The following is a 27,443-nucleotide window of genomic DNA, read 5'->3' on the forward strand; positions in this document are numbered from 1 at the left end:
ACTGTCCCCCGTATTTTGTCTTCAGAAATGCACCGTCCAATGCTATGACCGGCCGACATGCTTTGAAGCCTCTACGACACGCCCCAATGGAAAAGAAAGCATACTTGAATTTATCACCGTCTCGCACAAAGTCTGTTAACGTCCCAGGATTCTTTTGCTTCAACATGTACAGCCAAGACGGTAACTTCTGGTACGATTGTTCCGGCGTACCCCGCACGTACCCAATAGCTTTCTCCCTGGATCTCCAAGCTTTCAAATACGATATGTTCACACCCCATCTTGTCTTCACTTCTTCCCTGACGTTATGCGCCGAATACTCCGCCATAGAGTTAATTGAGTACTTGTCTTTAAATACGTGACCGATGACCCATGGTGCCGCTCCTCGATGGCCCTCTGTTCGAACAACACGCCCACATGAGTGTTTACCCTCGTACGACGTAATCTCCCACATCTCAGACCACTGCACGACACCCCTCAACCTCCATGTGCATCTCTCGTTTTTGCATAGAACATACCATCTCTTTTTCGAAGAAGATTTCACTCTAAATTCGAAATTATGTTTCAACGCGTACAAGTGGATATGTTTCTTTAGTTCATGCTTGTTTTCAAATTGCTGCCCAATATATATTTCTTCTGAGCTACCTGTTACTTTCAAAGGTTAGTTAAACAATATGTGGTTTCATATTATACTTGAATCTCATTTGAATCCACTTAAATTACCTGTAGAAGAATGACTTGGATAATGACACGGGTTTTCCTTCACAACATCATCGGCGCTGAACTCGGGTGCTTTCCATGAATAAGGAACGATAGGTGATCCGATCATCGGAGGCTCACGCTGACATTGACCCGATGGTTCACAATGACCCGTTGGTACCGTAAACGTTTCCACAAATTCTTCATATTCTTCGGGATTGGCAAATTCTTCAAATTCTTCACCTCTACCATTGTTATCTCCGTCATATCCATCACTATTCTCTTCATCACCATCGTAACTTTCGTTTTCATCACCTTCGCCACCTTCGTTTTCATCACCTTCGCCATCTTCGTATTCATCACCATTGGGTCCATCATATTCGTCACTGTTGTGATTACAATCTCTATCACGCCTGTATACTTCGTCACCGTTTCCGGCACCCTTGTACTCGTTAAACAAGTCATCGTCACAGCCACCGTCTTTGTTTTCAATTATAGGATCTTTTTGTCGATCCTCGATAACAAGAGTATTCCGTCTCTTCTTCGGTTCATTGCGAGACACCATTCCAACTTCCACATCTTTCCCTTTACATAGTCCTCGATACGCAATAGGTGCAATGACCTCGATCTGTTTCGGTACCAAACTTACACAGAGTGGAAATCTATTACGATATTTGTGCTTCATAAAATGCGAAACATCACCATTGTCCTTCAATACGGCAGGACCTACTGGAATTGTACCGACTTCGTATGGGACTTCGAGTTTTAAGTCGAACGCGAATCTGTCTAACTCGAACTTCTCGTATAAGAAATCTACTAACTCCGTGTACGTTACCTCTTTCGGAATTACGAATGCACGAAATTCTGCATTGGTGAAAACCCATTGGTGTCCTTCCTTCTCCCAAGTGCCGTTAATCATGACAAAAACTGCAAAAAAACAGTCAAACTATGCAAAATAAGCTTCTATATCGCACATCATCGTACTGCATCGTACAACATCGTACAACATCGTATACCATCGTACACTATCGTACATCATCGTACATCATCTTACTGATAGACATCGTACTGCATCGTACAGCATCGTATACCATCGTACAGAATCGTACATTGTAAAAGAGGCATCGTACGGCATCGTACAATATCGTATACTATCGTACACCATCGTACAGAATCCAATTTTTTTCTAAATTTCATCGTACACAAATTTAATTTCATCGTATACCATCGTACAAACAAGTTAAACCCAGATTTTGGACTTTGTTTTCAGATCTGGTCGATTTTTTATGCTACATTCTATCATATACATTCATAAACTTTGTAAAAATGATTAAGTTAGTAATCTTACCCATGATTCTTTTGAAACCCGCTTAAGTAGAGAGGATTTGAGTGGATTTGAGTGGATTTGAAAGAGTTTGAGCGAGTGTGAGAGTGAGAGTGAGGCTGAGCTGATATAGTCTCAGGGGCATTTTTGTCCATTTTCGGTACAAAAATCCATATTTAGATATTTTTAAACATTAGGGTCTAATCTTGATATTTAATGGGTTATTAAGCCCAATTAATGAAATTTCTCAAATATTTTAGGAGTTACCAAAAGATGTATAAATTCCATAAAACGAAACTAAAATAGCCGTACAAAAAACGAAATAAACTTGAATATATGAAAAATAAACAGATGAAAAGTTATAATCCCTCACTGCCACCTCTTCTAAATACAATAATTAGAAGTCTTCTAGTCCTATATTTCAATATAATATTATTTTAATCATCATAAGACAACCCACACACACACACAACAAAACAAGCCAAGCAAACAGAGAGCGAGAAATATCTGTTTCTCCACCAAACCAGCCTTGGGCAGCGGCCAAACGGGAAATCTCCTCCTTTTGACATTCTCTTTGAAATTCTTCTGCATTTTGGCGGTAAAGCAAGCGGACCCCACATTTTCTGACTTGCGTTTGGGCGCCTTTCCTGACAATGAACGACACCTCCGTTGCACCAGAAATATCGCTGCAGTCCACGTGAAAGGATTGCATCACAACATGATCATCTTTGCCCATCAACTCGTGTAAAGGCCGGTGCGAATTCGTAATTACTTCTCCCCGTTCAGTTGAGAAACGCGATTCCCACACGAGGCTAACTCGTTCCTCAATGGAATCTGTGTGGCATATAATGGCACACGCTGCAAAGCCTATGAAATTGGTGTCATAGCATCCTGGATTGATCACGGTCACCGAAGATCCATCACTTTGATAGCAAAACCACTTCGACATTTCGTCCCCCGGAAACCAAATGTCAACTTCCCGAACATGGGGGGGAAACTGAGATAATTAAATCAATGTTAATGAAGTTAAAAAAAAGGTGGTTTAGATCACATTGTTAAAAACCACATTCCAATAGTGCCATTTGCTATGGATAAAATCCAGATATATATACTATTTACACTAAATTTAGGATGGACAATATTATCAGCAATCATAAAATGTCAAAATCATAAAGTTAGGGATAACTTACGTCAAAAAAACTTTCTAAAATAAAAAAGATCTATTCTAGTTTTTGTTCTACAATGGCGTATTCTAATTTTTAGTCTATATTTACTTCGAAAGTGGACTCATCTCCAAAGAAGTAAACAATTGAATAACAACGCCTCTTGTGTCAGATTTAGCATATTATGATTTGTTGTTTAAATTTTAAATTAAACACATGATTTGAAACTTTTTAAAAACAATATTTTGACACCAGATTGATATGTGTTATGTAAGAATGTGAGAAATCATATATTAGGTGTCTGGTCTCAGGAGTTAAAATGCTCTCTTCTCTCTCCTCTCTCCTGCTCAGCAGTTTTTCCTTCTCTGACCATTCTTTTCTCACGAAAACATGGCCGGAAGTAGTGTCAACCTCTTTGTAGACAAGTTTAAATTTGAAAACAAGTCCTCTTTTTGGCATTACTTCCCTAACGAAATCCTATCCAACTTTCTACTTTGTTTTATTTCAATGCTAGTTATTTATCGATGTATTTTGCGTGGACATCATGGACATTGGGTTTATGTCTCGATGGATGTGGGGCTATGAAGTGTTGGCCATTCTTTCTAATTTATCATTCGGGGAGTATTGTGGGAGTCCATTAGTATCAATGGGAGTTTAGATGTTCAATAGGGAAGGATGGCAATATAGTGAGGATTCAAGAGGACTGCAAAGGGAAGCTTTTCAGCATTTTTGTTCAAAGAAAAGCAGCAGTTTGGATTCGAGACAGGACGCTGGAGATTTCAGAAGCTTTCCAGCCGGCTTTCTTTCGCAGAAGTTTCTCAGTCAGCAATGTTTTTCTTCTCATCGACGTGCTAGAGAATCAGAGGGGGAGGTGCATCAGAATTTTGAAGGTGGCCAACAGTGATAGGAAGATCATACTCGCTCCTGAAGGCCGGAATCTAAAAGGTTGGCAGCTGTTTGCTCGCTCACTCAGCAAGATCCTTGAAGACGTGAAGATTGTTCAGCGCTTCCTGTTCGCCGAAGCAGAAAAGCTGGTCCCCTCGAGGCTCTCCCCGGTCCCAGTGGTGAATGGTAGGAGTTTTAAAGAGGTTACTGCCGGTAAAGCCTCTTCAGTTCTCTCATCGTCCTCTGTTCCGAAAGGAAAAGAAATCCTGGAACCTTGTATTGCTCCATCCAGGGTCGTGTTGAGTTCCAGGAAAGAAGGGAAGAACGTGTTCAACCACGTCCTGGATTTCCATCCATGCACTCAGACCTTGGACTTCGCCGTGATTGTTTGTCGCCACAAAGGAGTTTCTCTTTGGGAGGCAATTTTTCAGGAAATTCAAAGACGGACCCGGAAATCTTTTTCCTGGTCGCCTTTCGTTGGAAATAAAGCAGTGGTTTGGTGTAGAGATGAAGAAGAGAGAGAGTCTCTAGTGAATTTGGCGACGGTGGTTTTTAAGAAAGAAGAGGTCGCTTTCTTTAGCCATTGGTCGGAAGAAGAACTGTGGGCGGGCCAAAAGATCTTCCTGAAGAATAGTTGGATAGGGATTGAGGGACTCCCCTTCGAACTCTGGAATCTTCATTCTCTAAAGGAGATCGAAGATAGGCTAGGTTGTCTGATCGAAATTGCGAAAGAGACCCTTGATCTCTCTCTTTTCAGTTTGCAAAAATCAAATGCAGAGGGGTTGCTTATGGGCTGGTCGAACCGGATTTCTTGCCCAACCTGGGCGTGCCAATCAGGAGGGGATTCTCAGGCCCGTCGACGGAATGTGGTTCACCACCGATATCTCCTGGAACCGGGTCCAAGGCCGATGCTGAGTTAATTCCTTGTGTTTCGGGAACTGGTGTTTTTTTTTTAATTCTCTCGAAGTCAGAGAAGGTTCTAAGGAAAAGGGAATGTTTAATGCTGGCGCAAATAACGTGCCAAGTGCAGTTATTAGGATAGAGATACACACTCAGGCATTAATTCCCTCTTCTGATTCAGTTGGAGATAATGAAGGGTGTGACATAGGGCTGGTGGAAAAGGGTAACTGCTCTCAAGTGGGCCCAATTCTGCCTCCAGGCCCATTGGCCCAGGATCTCTTAGATAAACCTTCTGTCTGATTTGGGCCCTTCCACAAGCCATCTCAGAAAGGTTTCCCAGACCTTGGAAACTAGTCTCAGTGGGCCGGCCAAGCCTGCTGGCTGTGGAAATTGTGTTTTCTTCGGTAAAACTGGGTCAAGAAAAAAACATCACCTCTTCTGCGTTGCAATGGAACGATTTTATCAGAGAGAAAAATTTTGTTCCTCTACCATGGAAAAACGCTCTGGACTACGACAGTGATTCGGAATTGATGAGGGATCGGATAAACGGGAAATTTTTTTATGAGAAGATGTGAGGATCAGCAGGCCTCTTCTCCTTTGTGTCCTGAGCCGGGCCTCGCTAGCGACTTTGGGGGAGTAGAGTGTTGGAAGAAGAGATCGGACTGATTGAAGATGACGGTGTTATGGATTTGGAGGACGGGTCTCTTGTGGAGTCCTCTTCCTCCCTAGAGGATGGAGAGATTGAGCCTGATGATTGTCTTGATGGTTTGGCAGTGACCTTTGGTGGGGAGAATCCGTCTTCGAGGCCCCGGTCGGTTCGGATGCAGCTCTTCTCTCTCTCCCGCCCCGGCCTCTTGATGTCATTTTTCCCCCGACGGTGGAGGGTTCGACTCCTAGTGTTTTGGCTGAAAAGATGGTAACGGGTTCCAGTAAATCGACTAGAGTAAAAGGTCAGTTTCGGGAGCTTCGGAATCTAGAATTTGAGATGTCTTTTGGTAAAACAAAAGAGGCTGGGATTTCGCAAAAGAATCAATGATGATTCTTTCTTGGAATGTTAGGGGCTCGGGGAGTCCCGAGAAGAGGAGGGGCATCAAGACTCTGGTTTGTAGCGTGAGACCGGATATAGTGGTTTTTCAAGAGGTTCGTAAGATCCAAAGTGGACAGAAGATTCGTGGGTAGTATTTGGAGTTCCAGATTCAAAGAATGGATTTATCTCCCCGCGTCCGGATCAGCACGAGGAATTCTTGTTGTTTGGGATTCGAGGAAAATCAGCGTTTTGAGCAACCTAGTGGGTTCCTACTCAGTCTCCATTGAGATAGCTAGTGGAGAGTTGTCTTGGTGGTTCTCGGGTGTCTACGGGCCGTGTCGCCAGGGAGAACGCGGAGCTTTTCGGGATGAGTTGGCCGGGCTCGGGGAAATTTGCTGGGTCGATTGGTGTTGGGGAAGATTTTAACGTAGTGCGCTTCGCCCACGAGCGCTCCTCGCCAGTTAGGGCTAGGCGGTCGATGAGGCTGTTTAACGAGATTATAGACGATCTCCAGCTTCTCGATCCCCCTCTGCCAAACGGGAGCTTCACTTGGTCGGCGTTCCGTGAAGTCCCGATATGCTCTCGCATCGACCGTTCTTGTACACAGAAGGGTGGAGGGCCTCCTTTCCTTTTTGTGTGTAGGAAATTCGGTTTCGGGGAGTTTCCGATCATTTCCCAATCACTTTGAACTCCTGCCCAGTTAAGTGGGGTCCTTGCCCTTTCAGGCTCGATTATTCTTGGCTGGCCAATAAGGAATTTTGCAGCTTAGTGAAAGAAGAATAGGGCAGAGAGCATCAGCCAGGTTGGGAAGGGTTTTGCTTCATGCGAAAGCTTAAAAAGCTTAAAGAAAGATAAAGGATTGGGAGGTCGTTGAAAGGTCGAAGGTGGATGGTCTTAAGTCGTGTGTTCAGAGAGACATCCAGATACTCACAAAGCAGCGCAACGAGAGGTCTCTTCTTTAAATCAAGCTCGCCGGGATTCTAAGCTCTTAGGATCAAAGGGAAGATCGCTTGGGCCAAAGAAGGGGAAAGCAATTCTAGACTTTTTCACTCTCATGTCAGCTAGAAAATCTAATAATGCTATTCGGAGGATCGAAAGAGAGGATGGCTCTTTCATTGACGATGAAAATCTCATCGTTGAGGAGATCAACGGCTTCTTCACCATGCTTTTTTCGGCTTGCCCGGTGGCCTCGATTGAATGGGACGAGGTGGATTGGCAGCCAATCAACCTAGATAGTGCGTCGGAGCTGTCTAGGTCGTTCGACGAGGAACAGATCAAGGCTGCAGTCTTCGGTTTCTCTCGATTTTTTCCAAGAATTTGGGTAAGCGATCAAGGCTGCCCTTGTGAAAGTTTTCACCGAATTTTGGAATAGCGGGGTAGTGAACAATGTCACCAACGAAACCCTTATGTGCTTGATCCCTAAAAAGGTCAATTCAAGCAAAGTGAAGGATTTCAGACCTATTAGCCTTGTTACAAGCCTCTACAAAGGCATCACGAAAGTCTTATCCAACAGAATTTCCTCGATGGAAGATACGATCAGCGAAAATCAGGGGGCTTTCGTTAAGGGCCGTCAAATCACGGATTTGATCCTTTTAGCCAATGAGGTAGTGGAAGAAACCAGTCGAGCTCGGAGGAAGGGTGCGGTTCTCAAGTTGGACTTCGAGAAAGCCTACGATAAGGTTATTTGGGTTTTTTTGGATTTTGTCATGGAGAAAAAAAGGTTTAGATACGCGGTGGAGAAGATGGATAAGGGGCTGCGCCGAGTCAGTCTCTTTTTCAGTGATGGTTAACGAGAAGTCCCGCGAAAGATTCCTCGGGTCGAGAGGAATCCGGAAGGGGGACTCTCTTTCTCGTTTCCTCTTTGTCCTTGTGACGGATGCTCTCTCGCGTCGTATTTCTAAAGGTGTGAGTAGAGGTTGTTTTAAGCCTCTCGGTATTGGATCGGGGGCTCTCAAGTTATCTCACATCCAGTTCGCAGATGATACTTGATCTTTGGTGAGGCCAATCTGTCGAATTGGGAAGTCCTCTTCTCGATTGTCAAGGAGTTTTGCGAGGCCTCCGGGTTGTCAATCAATATCGAAAACAGTAACATTGTGGGAATCAATTGTTCGGACGAGATTTCGGAGGTTGCCGGGGCTGTGGGCTGTCAAGTTGATTCCTGACCGATAAGCTATTTGGGAATGCCTCTAGGGGACCTCTAGGGGACAGCCCTAGAAGGAAAGGTTTTTGGGATCCGGTGTTGGCTAAGGTGACCAAAAGGCTGACCGATTGGAAGCAAGGATGTCTATCTAAGGGAGGCAAAATGACGCTTATTAAAGCGGTTCTTTCTGCGCTCCCCACGTATTTCTTGTCCGTATTTAAAATTCCGAAGGCAGTGGCCTGCAAAATAGAAAAGTTAATGAAAAAGTTCTTTTGGGAAGGGTTTGAGTCGAGGAATTCCCGAGCGAAAGTGGCTTGGGATACTTGTTTAAAGCCTCAAGTTAAAGAAGGTTTGGGTTTCGGGAGCATCGTGGTTAAGAACACAGCACTTCTTGCCAAACGCGGTAGTAAATACTATAAAAATGTTTTTAAATAAAAATATCATCGAAAACTTACAGTAGCTTGCCAAACAAAAGCTAAGAGAAAAAAGAAAAGAGGTATTACTTACATAATATCTACGACTGGATTTAAAAAAGCATAGGCTTCGGGCAATTTGGCGGCGAAAAAACTACTTTAAAAAAGGGTAGAATTAAGACAGCTACAGAGCAAACTTAATATATTAAGCATAACAAACGTTTTGTTCCTGAGGGTAATTATATTTATTTTGATTGAGTTATTAATAAGTTGCATTCTGCATAGTGAGAGCACAGTACGATGAGGTCTAGATTTGTGGGGGAGTCTTTGGGAGTCAACATCTCATTTCGCAATTCTGAGCACAACAAAGGATTCCTTTTTTATGTGGAAAAGGCCCGTATCAAAAATTCTAATTATACGTATGAAACTCTCTTTGGCACAAGGTGATTAGAACCATTTACAGAACTCTTCCTAACGGTTGGGACCGGGGGAGGCTGTAGATCGCACTTTTCGCAGTCCGTGGCGGTCGGTTTCGGTGGCTAGGGAAGCTTTCTTTAGTCGTTCCTCTTGGGGGGCTCTCGATGGTTCGGTGGTTCGCTTTTGGGAAGATGTGTGGTGTGGAGAAAGCTTCAAGGACCGTTTTCCGGGGCTGGCGAGGCTTTGTCCGATCAAGAACGCTCCCTCCAAAGTTTCGCGTCGTTTTCTCCCGAGTGCCCAGAGCTTGTCAACTGGGATTTCAGCTTCCCTCGAAATGATGGGTAGCTTGGAGTTTCAGGCTCTGGGAAGGAGTTGAAGATCGCCGAGTGTGGTTAGGCAATGAGGAAGCCTTTTCTGTGAAGTCGATGGTGGAAAATCTTTCAGACGAATCAGCTACAGTTTCTGCCCCTTTCATTGACACGGTCTGGAAGTCTTCGGTCCCGAGTAAAGTCCAATCTTTTGCGTGGCAGTTGGTGCTCAGGAGAGTCAACACGACAGACCGCATTCAAAAGTCCAACCCTCATTTAGCCTTGATGCCAAGCCTATGTTCTCTTTGCGCCAGAGCGAGCGAGGATGCTGAACACCTCTTTCTTTTGTGTCTTGTGGCAGAGGCGATCTGGAAGTGGCTCTTCCAAAAGCATGGATATTCCTTTGCCCGACTCCGTAGAAGGATTGCCACGCATATACAAGACGCAAGGCCACAACGCTAAATGGCTCGCTGCTGCTAAGCCCGGAGTCTTATCTACGTTGTGGTGGCTTTGGAACTCGAGAAATAAGCGGATTTCCAACGACGAGGTCTGGAACTCAATGCCAGTAGAGCCAAGGATTTCAGACCAATCAGCCTGGTAACAGGATTGTACAAAATTTTGGCAAAAGTATTGGCGGAAAGAATCAAAACAGTTTTGGACAAAATTATTTCCCCTTTCCAAGGTGCTTTTGTTAAAGGACGTCAAATCGCAGATATGATCCTTATTGCAAACGAGGTGGTTGAGGAAACCAAGAGGTCGGGGAGGAAAGGAGCAGTCCTTAAAATAGATTTTGAGAAAGCTTACGATATGGTGGAATGGGACTTTATTGACTTCGTCATGGAAATGAAAGGTTTCGACGAAAGATGGAGAAAATGGATTAAAGGATGTCTTTCATCGGTCTCCTTCTCTATCATCATAAACGAGAAAGATAGGAATCATTTTTCGAGCTCGAGAGGTTTGCGCCAAGGAGACCCTATCTCGCCTTTCCTTTTCATCTTCGCCACAGATGCGATGTCCAAAAGAATACTACGATGTGTGGAAAACGAATATTTCAGATCCCTCGAGGTAGGCTCCCCGAGTTTGAGTCTCTCCCATCTACAGTTCGCGGATGACACTCATCTTTGGGGTTTTCGATATACAAAGTTGGGCAAACCTTGTAGGCATCATTCGTGATTTTTCCAAAGACTCAGGACTTAAAGTCAATATTGAGAAAAGTAGTTTGGTTGGTATTAACTGCGAAGTAGAGGAAAGTAAGAGTCTCGCAGCTTCTCTCGGTTGTCAAAAGCTGGATTGGCCGATCACCTATCTTGGATTACCCCTTGGAGACAACCCGAGGAGCAAATCTTTCTGGGACCCCGTACTCTTCAAGGTTGCTAAGAGACTCGCTGGGTGGAAGAGAGGCTTTCTTCCGAAAGGCGGGAAATTGACACTCATACAATCGGTGTTATCTGCCTTACCGACCTATTTCATGTCAATCTTCAAAATGCCCATAGGGGTAGCTGACGAAATGGAGAAAATTATGAAATGTTTCTTTTGGGAAGGATTCGAAAACCAGAAAAGGCGGGCAGCGGTATCCTGGGACGAGTGTTGCAAGCCAAAAGAGGCGAGAGGTTTGGGGATTGGGAGACTAGTTGCGAAAAACAATTCTTTGCTCGCGAAATGGCTTTGGCGCTTCCCAATCGAGCCGAACGAGTTGTGGCATAAAGTGATAAAAGCAATCTACGAAACTCAAGAAAACAGATGGGATCCGGGGCCTGCAACGGGACGCACCCTAAGGAGTCCTTGGAAATCCATTTTCTCGATCCAAGAAGAATTTTTTAAGCGGTGCACATGGATAGTTAGAGACAGTAATAAAGTCAGGTTTTGGGAGGATGTTTGGTGCGGCGGTGAGACTTTGGAATCACGCTTCCTCGGGTTATTCCGTTTAAGCTCTCTTAAAAATGTGTCAATTAGGCAAATGGTCTCTAACCCTCCTACAGGTACTATCGAGTGGAATTTCAACTTCTCACGAAACTTAACACATAGAGAGGCCTTGGAATATGCGCAGCTGAAGGACTCCCTAGAGTCAGTTTCCCTCGAGGACGGGGTAGAGGATCGGAGGGTTTGGTTGGATGACTCGGAGGAGTTCTCGGTAAAAGCTATGCATGCTGCACTCGCGTCTCCGGGACCGACCACTATAGTGCCTTTCTACGAAACAGTATGGAAGTGTGCTACCCTAAAAAAAATTCAAATCTTCGGGTGGAGACTGGCACGCAAAAGAATAAACACGGCGGACGTCATTCAAAGGCAGAATCCTCACCAGGCCCTTTCCCCGAGCTGCCATATCCTCTGTCACAGAGCAGCGAAGGACATTCATCACCTTTTCGTAGACTGTCCAGCAGCCTCAAGCATTTGGAAGTGGCTCTTCGGGAAGTCAAACATTAATGCTTCTTCGATTGTTCTTCTTTCTGATTTTTTTCTTGCTTCACGAAACACCGGGGAAGAAGAATCGTTGGAAGGAGGCGGTTAAAACGGCGGTGCTGGCAGGCTTTTGGGCTCTGTGGCTAAGCAGGAATAAATGTATTTTTGAGAACGAGGGGTGGTGTCAAGGAGTCCGGGAAGTTCTCAATCGGAACATTGCTCTTTGGCTTCACATTGCTTGCAAGGAATTTAAAAAATACTCTTTGGCTTGGTAGACAACGTTAACCACTGTATAGCCTTATGGCTTCACTCAAATTGCAAAGATTTTAAAGCTTATTCTCTTTCTGACCTGGCTAGGGATTGGGCCAGTGCATTGTAACCCTTCTGCGAAGGGTTCTGTTCTATTTCTTTCGGAGCTTTTTCACTTTTCTTTTGCTTTTTTCTACGTATTTTTGTTTTGGCCAAGCCGATTCTATCAATAAAGACGAGAGTTTCTTTTTAAAAAAAGAATGTGATAAATCATACTTTAGCAAAACTTTAGGCACTCTATTGGAGATGCTCGTAGTACAAAAATGATTACGTCAAAACATCAATTTATGTTTTAGTATAAAAATAGCATTAGTTCTTCCTTGAGTAATCGTTTTGTTTAAAAGTGATTTATCATGTACATCAACAAAAAGGAGTAAGTACCTTTTGTTCAGATGATACCAGTATCTTTATGAGATCCGGAAGTTGATCCAAGCTCTGTAAACCAGTGAGCTTCAAATATAAGAGTTTTGAGTTGCGAGAGAGATCTGGGAGTTTATCCAGGTTGCAGCAACCACTGAAATTTAAGAACTTGAGATTTGAGTTGCGAGAGAGATCCGAGATTTGAGTCAAACTCCTACAATCAGTGAGATCTAAGTCCTCGAGATTCAGGCTGCTAGAAAGATCTGGGAGTTTATACAGTTTGCGACAACCACTGAGATTTAAGCTCATGAGATTTGAGGCCTGAGAGAGATCTGGGAGTTGATTTAGGCTCCAACAACCACTGAGATTCAAGACTTTCAACTCTTGCAGATCCTATATGAAAAGTAAAATGCTTATGTGATTAGTCAGGCGCAATGAGAGAGTTTTACTACTTTTAAGGGTAATTCGTAAAAATGCACATAATTTTGAAATAATACCTTGTATTTATTGTTCCAAATTTGTTCAAGTTTTTCACCATGGATGGCTAGCTCGCAAAGATTCTTCGGATTAAAACTCTGTGGCAAGGATTTCAAGGGGCAATGATTCCACCGGAAATATCTCAGAGTAGGCGGAAGAAAATCAAGATCTTTACGGAACACAAGTTTCCTTTCACCCGAAGGATCAATAGAGAGAAACCATAGGTTACGCATTTTTTTAAAGACCAGAGAGGGTATGGTCAATGAGTCTCTTATTTCAGATCTTGACATACACTTCAAGAGAACTCCTTGAATTTCTTTTGTTCCCTGAGATAGTCCATACAAAAAAAAAAATAATCAATTAATAATTCTCAACAACTGAAAATTTTGATGCACCAAAGATCTTGAGCATGACGTACCCGATTCTGTTCCAAGACATTGCAAATATCAGTAGTAGACCACAATCTACTGCGCTCTCCCAGATCATTTGATTGTTGAATAACAATTTCTTTGCCCATTTTTTGGATCAAATCATGCATCCAGATCCTACCGCGGTCATTCACAGTTACGAGAGCCTTGTCAATGAGAACAGTGATTCCCATATCCACTCCTTTATATCCGTACCCTAGTATTCTTTCTGTAGAACTTCTATCTCCCCCATTAAAGAAGCAGGCGATATCGAGAAATATGTCCCTGTAGTTCTGATCCAATCCCTCGTAGCTCACTCTCAATATGTCTTGGACTTCTTGGGTCGGATTTGAGTCAAGTAACTCCATTTCGCGTTTCCATTCTTCGATGGTCCTTGTGAATAAGTGCCGACCCAAAACCGTGAGAGCCAAAGGATTGCCTTTTGTGTACTTCATGACCACAGTCTTCGCCAACTCCGAGTATCCCTCGCCCGGAGATTCCTCTCCTTTGCCAAAAGCTTTCGAGAGAAAGAGACGAAGAGCGTCGTTGAAACTCAGTTCCTCAACTTCACATATTTCGTCGACTGCGATATTCCTGAGCACTTGCGAGTCTCTGCTCGTGACAATGATTCTGCTACCTGGACCAACTTTGGCCAGAAATTCCAATTGATTCACGTGATCGACACTGTCAAGGACTAAAAGCACGTTCGGGTGACTGAGTATATCCTTTTCGAAACTGGTCACATGTTCTGAAAAAACTCTCGTTTGCAAGTCTGAGGGTTGCTGCTTATTCACTTCTTTACTGACATTTTCGAGGAAATAGGATCCGGAGAATCGAGAAGAGTGTCTCTCAAACAAGACACGGGCAAGTGTTGTCTTTCCTATGCCGCCCATTCCACAAATGGCAACTACACGAGTGGCCACATTCTTTGAGCCGATACATAATGCTGACTCAATCTTTTGCATATTGTTTTCAATTCCAATCAGATCCTTTATAGACTCGCTAGAAGATATACTGTCTTTTTGTTTCACTCCGTCGACTTCAACAAACTCTTTGACTAACTCATATTCAGACCTGACATATGTAAGTAAACCACAGTAGTTAATAAATATCATAGAAAATCACGATATTCATAACTAAGTTTACAAAGGGGGCTGGCATATTCATAACTAAGTTTCTTCTTAATTTGCGTATCGAGGGTGAAAGCATACACTTTTCATTTTTTTCTACAAAGTTATACTCTCATTTTTTTTTTGAACAGTAACTTTTCTATTAATGATGGAAAAAGCCAGATTTACATATGAACAAAGATAAGGAACATATGGTATACTCTCATATTTTTATTGTACGAAATAGTGCCCTGACATTTTGCTGCTACATGAAGTACTTTACTTTTTGCAAAAGTATACTCTTTTTAAATATTTGCAAACATATACCAAGAACAAGTAAAATAAATTCTATAATTACTAGATGACAAGTTTTATTATTTTCATCATAATTAAGATTAAATTCAAACAATTATGAATTTTTTAAAATAACCAGCGCATGTAATTATAGATTACAAGTACAAGTAAATCACCTTGGATCAACCTCTTCATCAGTGTTATAAAGCAAGCGGACCCCACAATATCTCACTTTGCTTTTTGTGTCGATCAACCCACTTCTCGATTCTCTGTTGAAGACATCAAACGACACTTGCACTGCACCAGACACGTCGCTGCAGTCCGCATCAAGGTATTGCATCAGAACGTGATCACAGCCACTGATCGGGTTCATCTCAAAAGGTAATTGGTACGACTTCGTGACAATTTCTCGGCGCTTGGTAGTGAAATGCAATTCCCGCACGAGACTAAGTCGTGGGTAACTAGAGCTTTTGTTGAATGAAATGAGAGCACACATCGCAAAGCCTTTGAAACTGGGGTTATACCACCCCTTGGGTAGCGGCACAGTCACTGAAGATCCCTTGCTTTCATGGAAAAACCAATTTGGGATTTTTGCCCCCGGAGAACAAATGCCAACCCCGGGAACAAGGCTCATCTAATGTACAAGAAAAAGGCATTATTAGCGTCTCTAGCGGATTGTTCAAACAAAATTAGCACATAAATCATACTCCAACGGAGTGCCTAAAACTAAAGAAAAGAAAGTACCTTTAATCGTTTTGATTCTGATGATACTGGAACAACTTTCCTAGCAAAAACTCTGAAGCGAAATTCAGTCACTATGCCTGCGGGATCGATCTTCAAACAATCAGAAAAGTCAAACTCCTGTTCGACATGGCTGACTTGAGGACCTTCTGTGAATGCAGTCGAGGGATTCGAAAGCCTCTCCAATGACTTACAACCTTTTGCATCGAGACGCTTTATTGAGAGTGGAAGTGTCGGAAGGCATTTGACGTTTGGGCAACAATTTATTTTCACTAATTCGAGAGACTGCATATTGAAGATCGTGTCTGGAAGTTTCTCGAGACTTTGACAATTCTGTAGGCTCAGGGTTTTAAGGCCAGTCAGATTCTCAATAGACGGGTGCAATTCTTTTATCCCCGTCACATCCAACAAGAGTTCTTCTAAACACTCCATAGGCTCTAAAATTTCAGGGAAGTGTTCCAATTTTAAGCTCTCTTTCATAGAAAGAATCTTAAGAGACTTGAGCTTGCATATGGTAGTTGGAAGGGTTTTGAGCAAATAGCAACTATCTAAACACAAAATCGTGACGTGAGTGAGAAGCCCGATGGATACAGGAACTTCCTCTATTTTTGTCCCAGACATGCGTAAACACTTTATGTTGCATGGATTCGGAAGCAATGGAAATTTGTCGATGCTCGAGCAGGAGCTTAGATCCAACTTCTCGAGATTTGTAGCGCGAGAGAGATCCAAAAGTTGATTCAGGCTCTCACAAGCATTGAGATCCAAGGCTTTCAAGTTTTGCAAATCCTATAAAAAAAGAAAATGTGATTTACTCATTTTTTTTAATTTTACTTTATTTTGTTAAAAAAAAAGGGACTTTTATTAATAACAAGGAAAAACAGCCTATGAACTTTAAAATAATACCTTGTGTTTGGTATCCCAAATTTGTTGAAGCTTACTACCACATATCGCTAGCTCGCAGAGCTCCTTCGGATTAAAACTTTGAGGCCAAGATTTCAAGGGGCAATAATTCCACCGGATGTATCTCAGAGTAGCGGGAAGAATATCAAGGTCTTTGGTGAACAGAAGTTTGCTTCCATCCATAGGATCAATATCGAGAAACCATAGATTACACATTTCTTTAAACACCATAGGGTTTATGGTTAGTGGATCTGTTATCTCATATGGTGACATACACTTCAAGAGAACACCTTTGATTTCTTTTGTTCCCTGATCATAACCCATTGCAAAAAGAAATTCATGAGACTAAAAGTTAATGATGCTAGAATAAATATGTAAATGATCGTCTTTATCATAAGCATGACTTACTCGATTCTCTTCCAAAACATGGCAGATATCTGATGTAGACCACAATCTACTGCGCTCTCCCGGATCCTTTGATTGACGAACAATTTCTTGGCCCATTTCTTGGATCAAATCATGCATCCATATACTATCAAGTTTATTCACAGTTACTAGAGCCCTGTCAATTAGATCTTTGATTCCCGCAACAACTCCGGAGTATCTGTAATCGAGTATTTTCTGGGTCCTATTCCTGTCTTCGCCTTTAAAGAAAGAGGCAATATCGAGAAACATGTCCTTGTGGTTCTGACTCAGTCCGTCGTAGCTCACTTTCAGTATGTATTGGACTTCATGGTTTGGAGTTGAGTCAAGTAACTCCATTTCGCTTTCCCATTCTTCGATGGGCCTTGAATAAAAGTGCCGACCCAAAACCGTGAGAGCCAACGGATTGCCTTTGGCGTACTTCTCGACAATTGTCTTTGCCAACTCCGAGTATCTCTTGGCCGGAGATTCATCTCCTTTACCAAAAGCTTTCGAGAGAAAGAGCCGAAGAGCATCCCCAAAATTCAGGTCCTCAATTTCGTGTATTTTGTCGGCTTTGATAACCCTGAGCACTTGTGAATCTCTGCTCGTCACAACAATTCTGCTACCTGGACTGAAGCATTCACGATCTATGGCCAGAAGGTCCAATTGCTTTATGTTATCGACATCGTCAAGGACCAAAAGAATATTTCTTCGGCGGAGTCTATCCTTTTCGCGATAAGTGACCTTTTTCATGTTCTTCTCTTTCAACAGTTCCGAGAAAACTCTCTTTTGCAGGTCCGAGGATTGGTGCTTCATAACTTCCTCTCTAACGTTTTCAAGGAAAGCGAAACCGGAAAATTGAGAATAATATTTGTTGAACAAGACACGGGCGAGTGTCGTCTTTCCGATGCCACCCATTCCCCAAATGCCAATGACACGAGCGCCCTTGTTCATCGAGCCGATACATAAAGATGGCTCAATCTTCTGCAAAATGCTTTCAATTCCAACAAGACCATTTGTATCATCACTACAAGTAGAAGGTAACTTTTTTAACTCTTCAACGACAGACCTGACAATTTCTATTATCAATTCAGATTCAGACCTGAAAAATGTAAATAAATTGTAGTCAATAAACATCATCGATTTTTATTTTATTTTAAGAAACTTAATATGTATAATATACCATATAATCATTTAAAAGCTGGACTTAAAAGATCAGAGTTTCTTTAAAAAAAAAAAAAAAAAAAAGTTTATGACAACTAAAACCATTTTACTGAGTCGTGTCCAAATACGAGCAATTTACCTCGCGTCAGCTGAATTGAATCCGGATAAATCCGCAGTGGTTCTCAGAGATTCCCGCCACATCTTCAACTTTTCTGAGTCGTGTCCGAATTGTGTTTCGAGTTTCGAAAATGCAAATTCGAAGCTTCCCATTTGGTTCCGTATATTGGTGGGCTCCACGTTGTAGAACACCGGCAAAACAAGCTGTCCTCTCTCTTCCTTGCAACGGACGATATGATTGAGCTCATCCAGACACCACCGAGAATTTACATAGTTTTCTGAGAAAACTATTATCGAGATCGTTGATGCCTCGATCGCTTCTACAGGCGAGATCTCGTTTCCTTTCTTGAGGTCATTCCCGACTATGAAGGTCTTTATTCCTTTATCGCGCAAAGCATCGCAAAGAAAGCTTGTAAAGCTCCATCGTGTGTCCTTCCCACAAAAACTGATGAAGACATCGAGGCTGAAGGAATCGAATTAATTTCAAATGAGAGTCAACTCAGCTTACAGTGTCAACGACATAACCGTATTGCCGTACAAGCTAATAGGCTTGATAAAGATAAACGACATCTAGTGCTGGTAATAGCTAAGATACCGTACACGCTAAGTAACCAACCAAACTCTATCAAACTCCAAAAGCTGTGGACGAGCTGGGGTGGATCAATGCGGGAGGATGGGTGGGCCGGTGTTTAACGGTGGATGGCGGATGCCGTCCACCGGGAGAGAGCTTTTTTTTAAAAAAAATTAGTGAAGTAGGTCTATTGCTCGCAAAGAGAAAAGAATAAGAAGACGGTTTAAATTTGATATGACTTAAAAGACTTCAAATGGTTAGGTGAACATTAAAAGGGGTAAATTTGACCTGCTCAAAATTTTGCATAGTTTCCGTGGTTTTATTAAAGTTAGCTGTTTCTTTTAAAAAAAAAAAAAAAAAAAAAATTGCATAGTTTATAAGCAATTTGTTCCGGGGAAAAATATTTGAAGCGACAAATTGCTTCAAAAGTAAAAAAAAAAAATAATAATAATAAAAATAATAAAAAATAATAATAATAAAAAAATTCAACTTTAAAACTCCCTTTTTACTGTGTCTTAGTGATGTTTGTCGCTTTTAAAAGATATCCGCTTTTAAAGGTCCATTTGTAGTAGTAATCGAACCCTACTATGTGAAGTTGGTGAATGATAGGTCACTACTTCGTCTTCTTCCCCTTGAGCAGTAACGGGAATTTGCATGATATGACTAGCCGAATAAAGGTGTTCTTGTTGCCTCTGACCTAAGTGTGAAGTATCTCATTCTACACAAGATTGCCGTGACTCAGTTTATGAACCCTACTTGTAAAAGTCCCGACACTTGAAATTGGGTGACACATGAAACACAAATTACTTGGCTATTGAGACAGAGGTTCCAATGTGAATCGCTCACCTGCTCCAGGATGATCTCCTCAGCTCCGACCTGCCTTCATCTTCCTCAGAAACCCAAATTGTCTTTTCTTTTCCTTTCTCTTGCTTAGTTTTTCCATCTTGGCGGTAAAGCAAGCGGACCCCACATTTTCTGACTTGCGTTTGGGCACCTTTCCTGACAATGAACGACACCTCCGTTGCACCAGAAATATCGCTGCAGTCCACGTGAAAGGATTGCATCACAACATGATCATCTTTTCCCATCAACTTGTCAAAAGGCCGGTGTGACTTTGTGATGATTTCTCCCCGTTCTGTTGAGAAACGCGATTCCCACACGAGGCTAACTTGGTCCTCAATAGAATCTGTGTGGCATATAATGACACACGATGCAAAGCCTATGAAATTGGAGTTATCCCACCCTGGACTCACGGTCACCGAAGATCCATCACTTTGATAGCAAAACCACTTGGACATTTCGTCCCCTGGAAACCAAATGTCAACTTCCCGAACATGGGGGGGCAACTGAGATAAATCAATGTTAGAACATCTAATGGAGTAAAAAAAAAAAGGTGTTTTAGACCACATTGTTAAAAAGCACATTCCAATAGTATCATCTGTGTTAATACAAGATTCAGCCTGTTAATACAAGATTCTTGTTTCAAAAAAAAAAATAGTATCATCTGTGTTAGATTTAGCATTTTATGATTTATTGTTTTAAATTTTAAATTAAACACATGATTTGAAACTTTTTAAAAACAATATTTTGACACCCGATTGATATGTGTTATGTATGAATGTCATAAATCATACTTTAGCAAAACTTATTGGAGATGCTCGTAGTACAAAAATGATTATGTCAAAACTTCAGCTTATGTTTTAGAATAAAAATAGCATTAGTTCTTCCTTGGGTATTCGCTTTGTTTAAAAGTGATTTATCATGTACAGACACAAAAAGGAGTAAGTACCTTTGGTTCAGATGATACCAGTATCTTTATGAGATCCGGGAGTTGATCCAAGCTCTGTATACCAGTGAGCTCCAAATGTAAGAGTTTTGAGTTGCGAGAGAGATCTGGGAGTTTATCCAGGTTGCAGCAACCACTGAAATTTAAGGACTTGAGATTTGAGTTGTGAGAGAGATCCGAGATTTGAGTCAAACTCCTACAATCAGTGAGATCTAAGTCCTCGAGATTTAGGCTGCTATAGAGATCTGGGAGTTTATACAGTTTGCGACAACCACTGAGATTTAAGCTCATGAGATTTGAGGCCTGAGAGAGATCCGGGAGTTGATTTAGGCTCCAACAACCACTGAGATTCAAGACTTTCAACTCTTGCAGATCCTATATGAAAAGTAAAATGCTTACGTGATTAGTCAGGCGCAATGAGAGAGTTTTACTACTTTTAAGGGTAATTTGTAAAAATGCACATAATTTTGAAATAATACCTTGTATTTATTGTTCCAAATTTGTTCAAGTTTTTCACCATGGATGGCTAGCTCGCAAAGATTCTTCGGATTAAAACTCTGTGGCAAGGATTTCAAGGGGCAGTGATTCCACCGGAAATATCTCAGAGTAGCTGGAAGATAATCAAGACCTTCAGGGAACATTAGTTTCCTTTCACCCAAAGGATCAATTGAGAGAAACCATAGATTAACCATATTTCTAAAGACCACAGAGCATATATTCAATGAGTCTGTTATTTCAAATGTTGACATACACTTCAAGAGAACTCCTTGAATTTTTTCTGTTCCCTGTCATAGACCATACAAAAAAATAAAAATAAAAAATACAAAAATATGATCAATTACTTATTCCTGACACTAAAATTTATGACGCATGAAAAAAATTATTTAAAGGATCTTCATATTCAGAAGCATGACTTACTCGATTGTCTTCCAAGACATTGCAAATATCTGATGTGGACCACAATCTACTGCGCTCTCCCAGATCATTTGATTGTTGAATAACAATTTCTTTGCCCATTTTTTGGATCAAATCATGCATCCAGATCTCACTGCGGTCATTCACAATTACGAGAGCCTTGTCAATGAGAACAGTGATTCCCATATCCACTCCTTTATATCTGTACCCTAGTATTCTTTCTGTAGAACTTCTATCTCCCCCATTAAAGAAGCAGGCGATATCGAGAAATATGTCCCTGTAGTTCTGACCCAATCCCTCGTAGCTCACTCTCAATGTGTCTTGGACTTCTTGGGTCGGATTTGAGTCAAGTAACTCCATTTCGTGTATTTTCTCGGCTCCAATATTCTTCAGCACCTGCTTATCTCTGCTCGTCACGACAATTCTACTACGCGGACTTAATGAGCCAAGATCTATGGCCAGTGTTTCCAATTGGTTTGCATCATCGACATTATCAAGGACTAACAGCACGTCCGCGGCTCTGAGTCTTTCCTTTTCTGAAGCGGTGACACTGCGTAAGTCCTTTTGATTCAACAGTTCAGAGAAAACTCTCTTTTGTAAATCCGAGGGTTGGTGCTTCTTCACTTCTTCCCTGACGTCTTCAAGGAAACAGGAACCGGAAAATCGAGAAAAGACTTTGTCAAACAAGACTCGAGCGAGTCTTGTCTTTCCTATGCCTCCCATTCCCCAAATGCCAACGACTCGAGTGCCCGGTTCAATGGAGCCGATACCTAACAATGACTCGATCTCCTTCATATTACTTTCCATTCCAATATCTTTTGTATAATCACAAGAAGGTATTAGCTCTTGTAGTCTCTCTATGACTACTTTAACAATATCTTGTACCAAGTCGAATTCAGACCTGACATATGCGTAAATAAACCACAGCTGTAGTTAATAAATGTCCTAGAAAAGTACTGGGGGTATTTATATACCCAATTAAAACGTGAGGCTATTATGTTGAACAAAATTGAAAATGGTATGATATTATTTTGGACAATTAAAAAATGATACTAATTTTGCCAAAAAAAAAAGAGACGATGTTAATCTGTAGGATAATAACTAACTGATTCACTGGGAAACAATTAGAACAGAGAAGCCAAAATCCCAACAGTTACAAATACAGATCTATCTTTGTTTGACCAAAATACCTCTTCAGCTTCTATATTACTCGATCTTTTCCACATCTACCTAAATAATCTATCTTTCACTTCAAAAGAAATACAATGTTTTTTTTCCGATGACTACTAATAGTTTCCGATGTAAATCAAAGAATTCTACTGTATAATCAAGAAAAAAATATCCAGGGACCTAGCTTTCAGGTAAAACTAACAATTTACCTCGCCACTGTATCCCAACCGGATAAATTCGCAGTAATTTTTAGAGATTTTCTCCAAGTGTCTAACTTTGCCGGGTCATTTCTGAAGCGCCTTTTGTGTCTTGAAAATGCAGCTTTGTAGCTTCCCAGTTCGTTCCGTATGTTTGTGGGGTCCACTTTGTAGAACACCGGAAAAACAAGCTGTCCTCTCTCTTCCTTGCAACGCACGATATGGTTGAGCTCATCCAGACACCACCGAGAATCTGCGTAGTTCTCTGAGAAGACGATAATGGAGATCAGCGATGCCTCGATCGCTCCCAGAAGCGCAGATGAGATTTTGTCTCCTCTTTTGAGTTCACATTCGTCTATAAAGATCGTGATTCCTTCATCCTTCAAAGCTTTGTAAAGAAAGCTGGTAAAGCCTGTGCGAGTGTCCTTGCCACGAAAACTGATGAAGACGTTGTAATTTTTACCGGAGGTACTCGAAAAAGCCATAACTCAACCTTTGGGGCTTTATCAGAAATGGCTCAACGATCATCAAAAGTAAAGGAAATGAAAGAAAAATAATAAATAAGAAGATAAGAACGTGACTTTGTTCGAGGCTAGTTTCTTTTCCTAGCTGTCCCTACGATCGTGATCTATTTTTATTTTATTGAGAAGTGCTATTTAGCACGAATATTATAAACGAATAATATAATAGGCATAATCGCACGATCCATTTATAATAGCACACCCTTGATCACTTTACACGTCAGCAAAATCATTTTACTATATCTCTCTTCATTAAATATCTCCGTCTTTTTTTGTTTAAAAACCCTTGACAGTTTCAACCTTCCAGATGTAAAATAAATAAATTGTATGAACTAATGAAAAAAAAAATGAATATAAAATAGCAACAACACTTTTTGTATTATTTTCTTTTTCTTGCCCATATGTGTACATCTTTCCATTGATGGAGGTCAAAGTAATGTTAAATCCATTTTATCAGATGCTCATAATACAGAAATGATTCCAGCTAAAAAATGAACAAAATAATAAGTTTAATGAGTCAAACAACAGATACTCTTAGAGGAAGAAGATATTAAAAAAAAAAAAAACAGAGTATTTGCATAAAATAAAACAGAGTCTCAGAATATGGGTATGATAAAGATGAACGAAGGAAGAGAAACAATGTATATGCCTTTGTCAAATATCCCGCCCTCGTCTTGCGATTTCCAACAAAGTGACTGCGATTCCCGGCGGATCCCGCTCGTCGCTGTCTTCGCTTGTCAAGATTTCAAGGTTTCCGAGAGGTACGTTCTAGGGTTTCAGATATTTGGGGATTTTTTCAATTTTTTCAAAAATTTGTGTTTTAATCCTAGAATATTATGATGAATTGATTAATTTGATGATGAATTGATTAATTTGATGATGAATTGATGATTATTGTCATGAGTATGTTGAATTTAAATTAATTTGGTGATGATTTGATGATTGTGATGGTGATTATGTTGAATTAGATTAAATTTGAGAATAAATCTCATTTTTACCCCCTGAACTCGTACATTCGTTACATTTCGTCCACTGTACTCGAAAATGTTGCAAAACTCAACTCAGAACTCAAACACGTGTTACAAGGCCCCACTTCCGTCAGTATTTGGACGTTAAGTTTCACGTTTTGACGAAGTGGGAAGATTTTAAAGGGTATAAGAGTATTTTCTATTATTCTAAATACTTTTAATATTTAAATATTGTTATCAGATATATTAATTGTTATTGGAAACCCTATATGGTGTTTTCTCGGTCACTTAGTTTTTTTTTTTTTTTTTGCGGGCTTGGATTTTCTGATCTCAGACCAGCACAGGCTTTCAAGACAGGGCTCCAAAACCACTGAACCAGAAGGAAGCAACAGACGAAAAAGAAAAGGAGTTTTACGTTGCTGGTTTGACGTTTGAAATTTCAAATTAGGGCTTTTCGGATTTCTAGGATCAGAGCTTGAAATTTGAAGTTGATTAGTGATCGATGATGATTCAGACTTGACGAGGTCGATTGTGATTCTCGGATTGTTTTCCTTTTGTTATTATGAATTGGTCCGAGAGTTTTTCTGTGAGTTATGGCTTTGATTGATTCAGATCTTGAGGAAGAAGATGAAGTAAAGATATTAGAAAATGGGTAAAATAATAATTTCACAAAAAAAAACCTTTTAAAATAATGCCACATCATCAAAACGTTATAACTTAACGTCCGAAAACTGACGGAAGTGGGACCTTGTAACATGTGTCTGAGTTGTGAGTTGAGTTTTGCAACATTTTCGAGTCCAGGGGCGAAATGGAACAGAGGGTCGAGTCCAGGTGCGTTAATCACGCGGAATACTCCTATTTTCCCGACTAAATCCGAGCTTGTTCTCGAGTATTTGTGATGTTTTTTGTGTGTTTATGAGAGACTTATAGGTTTTAGAGGCCAATGGGGTATAAATGAGGTTATAGGATCACATGAAGTAATAGAGCAATTTTGATAAGATTCGAAGACTTTTCGCCAAGTTAGAGCAAATAAAAAATACAGCGTCCTCTTGTGAACAATTCTGAGAGTTTGAAGTAATGATTATGGATGATCCAATTCCATAATTGTATAGAGCTCTCTCTTAGCTTTCCAACGCATATTTATTTGCAAGAATCGGACACTGGAGCTAGGAGTTATGACCGTTACAAAAACGGTGCGCGGGAGAAGAAAAAGTGCGCGGCGCGACCCAAGGACATCGCGCCGCGAGGTTTCGAAAATCGCCGAAATCGATCTCCGAGCATGAGGCGCGGAACGCGAAGTCCGTCAAGATGTCAACCTCGCAGCGCGACCCTCGTACCACACGCCACGAGGTCCGCCGAGACAAAAAAAGAGGAAACGCGGATTTGGAGTCGATCTGAGCCGTTGGATCACTTATAATTACCCAGTCTGCTCCGAAAATTAAGAGAAACCCAATGATTTCGACCTAGGCTTATAAATACACCTCTCAATCTCTTGTTTTGGGATCTTAGACTTTGTTATTGTGTTTGTTTAGTGCATGGGAGAGATAGAGAAAAAGAAGAGAGCCGTTATTCATCAATTCACGCCAATCACAGTTTTCTTCTTCTCATTTACTCTTGAACTCCCGTATTTTAATTTAAAATTGAGTTTTTAATTATGGTTTCTTCTTCTTCCTATTCTTTTATTCTCTCTTTGTTTTCTTGCTACGCCATGAACTAATTCCATTAAGGACTATGGCGTAGCGGGTTTAGGATTCGGTGATGGATAAGATTTAATATATTGAAGTTCAATTTTCATTCTCTACTGCTTTGTTTAATTCAAATCCGTTTTAATGCTGCTTGATCGAGATTAGCTACCTTGTTCATGAGTTTGTACTATAACTTGATCGAGATTAGCTACCTTGTTCATGAGTTTGTACTACCTATGTTAGTGTTTTGGTTTGAATTACTATCATGCATGCCTAGGCTAGAGATAGTTAGGTTGCCATAGAATCGTGTGAATACTCTTAATATCAATGCATGTTTTTGTTAGGAAATGAGATCGAGAGAAGATTTTCCTAATTCTGACATAGGTTGTTAGATGCTCGAGAGAGACTTAGCAATATTATTTTGTGAGTATGATTAGCAAAGAGTAGTGAGTTGATTATTGATTGTGCGTGAAATTCGTGTATCCAAACCGTTGAAAAAACCCGTGAAGCCGCGGTCTTTAGCCTCTCTTTTTATTTACTATTGTTATCTAGTGTTTTGTTATTTAATTGTTTTAGAACTTGTAAACAATCTGTGACATCTTTCCATCTTTCATTTACGTTCAATTCGTACTAGTTGATTTGTTTGTTAATTAAGCTTGTTCCTCGTGGGATCGACACTCGTACTTAATTCACTATATTACTTGAGCGACACATGCACTTGCGCGCGTAAAAATCGCAACAAATTAACACTAATAAAGTCATAAACCTCTCACAGTGCATACACAGTTATACACCTTCTATTCCCAAAGGTAACATGAAAATATAAAGTCTTACAAGTAAATGCTTATTAGCATCCACTAGTGATAGCGAAACAAAAGAGTGTTTTTAAAAAAAAAAACTTCAGGACCCTAAACTCCGAGTCGTCCTAACCTTTCTTCTGGTTCCTATTGGTGGTTGTGGATGTCCCCGCTCGGTCTTCATCCTGGAAGATCGTGAAGACCCGTGCATTTGCCTTTGATTGCTCTTGTGGTGTTGGTGCATTAATCTCTAGATTCTGACAGACCCAAGACAAATAACCTTCCTGACCACAGTGGAAACACACCAACGTACGCGCAAAGCAATCTCCCTTATGTACTCTACCACACATTCTGCATTGCGATGACTGGTCATTTGCAGAAGTCTTGGTTTTTTTATTGGACGGCTCTGGTCGATTATTATTCCATCCGCTCATGTTCTGCTTCCTCGCATGCGATCTATTCTAGGAAGTAGACTGAGATCGATTATTAGATCCTTGTAAGGACTTATTCCTATCTTCATGTCTCGACAAAAATCTACTTCGCTTCCGGGTGTCGACCCGATTTAGGTTGGGGATCTCCGGTGGAACTGCATCATCTGGCTTTGGAGCATGAGTTCAATTAGCCTCGCGCCATCCTGCAATTCATAGGGCTTTCTGCACAGCATTGACATAGGTGTGAGGTCCAGTATCACCGCTATCCACTTGGCTCACGATGTCCACGTTGAGACCATGCATATACTTCATCTTCTGAGCTAGGGACTAGAGAATGAGCGAACCTTTCCAACGTGTCGAACTTCGTCGTATATTCTAATACAGACATTGAACCTTGCTGCAGGCTCATAAACTCACGTACCTTGTTCGACAGGTTAGCTTCACTC

General features: G+C 41.1%; 1 protein-coding gene across 1 annotated transcript; it reads right to left on the reverse strand.

Annotated features, from left to right (window-relative positions):
- Nucleotides 1-2,329: 2,329 nt before the first annotated feature.
- Nucleotides 2,330-23,080, reverse strand: LOC149394384 (uncharacterized). Its single transcript, XM_089618330.1, has 14 exons — nt 22,608-23,080; nt 21,232-22,129; nt 20,793-21,098; nt 20,317-20,688; nt 19,374-19,873; nt 17,979-18,419; nt 16,679-17,777; nt 16,274-16,579; nt 15,374-16,156; nt 14,806-15,263; nt 13,238-14,300; nt 12,840-13,145; nt 12,364-12,735; nt 2,330-3,017 (listed from the first exon to the last, which is right to left on the reverse strand). The coding sequence occupies exons 1-14, from the start codon at nt 23,078-23,080 to the stop codon at nt 2,442-2,444; spliced, it is 7,953 nt and encodes a 2,650-aa protein (XP_089474456.1). The 3' UTR covers nt 2,330-2,441.
- Between the last annotated feature and the right edge of the window lie 4,363 nt (nt 23,081-27,443).

This window comes from Urtica dioica, chromosome 6 (assembly GCF_054948205.1).
Source record: "Urtica dioica subsp. dioica isolate 48M chromosome 6, U.dioica_male_clone48M_v1_H2, whole genome shotgun sequence".
Lineage (NCBI taxonomy): Eukaryota > Viridiplantae > Streptophyta > Magnoliopsida > Rosales > Urticaceae > Urtica > Urtica dioica.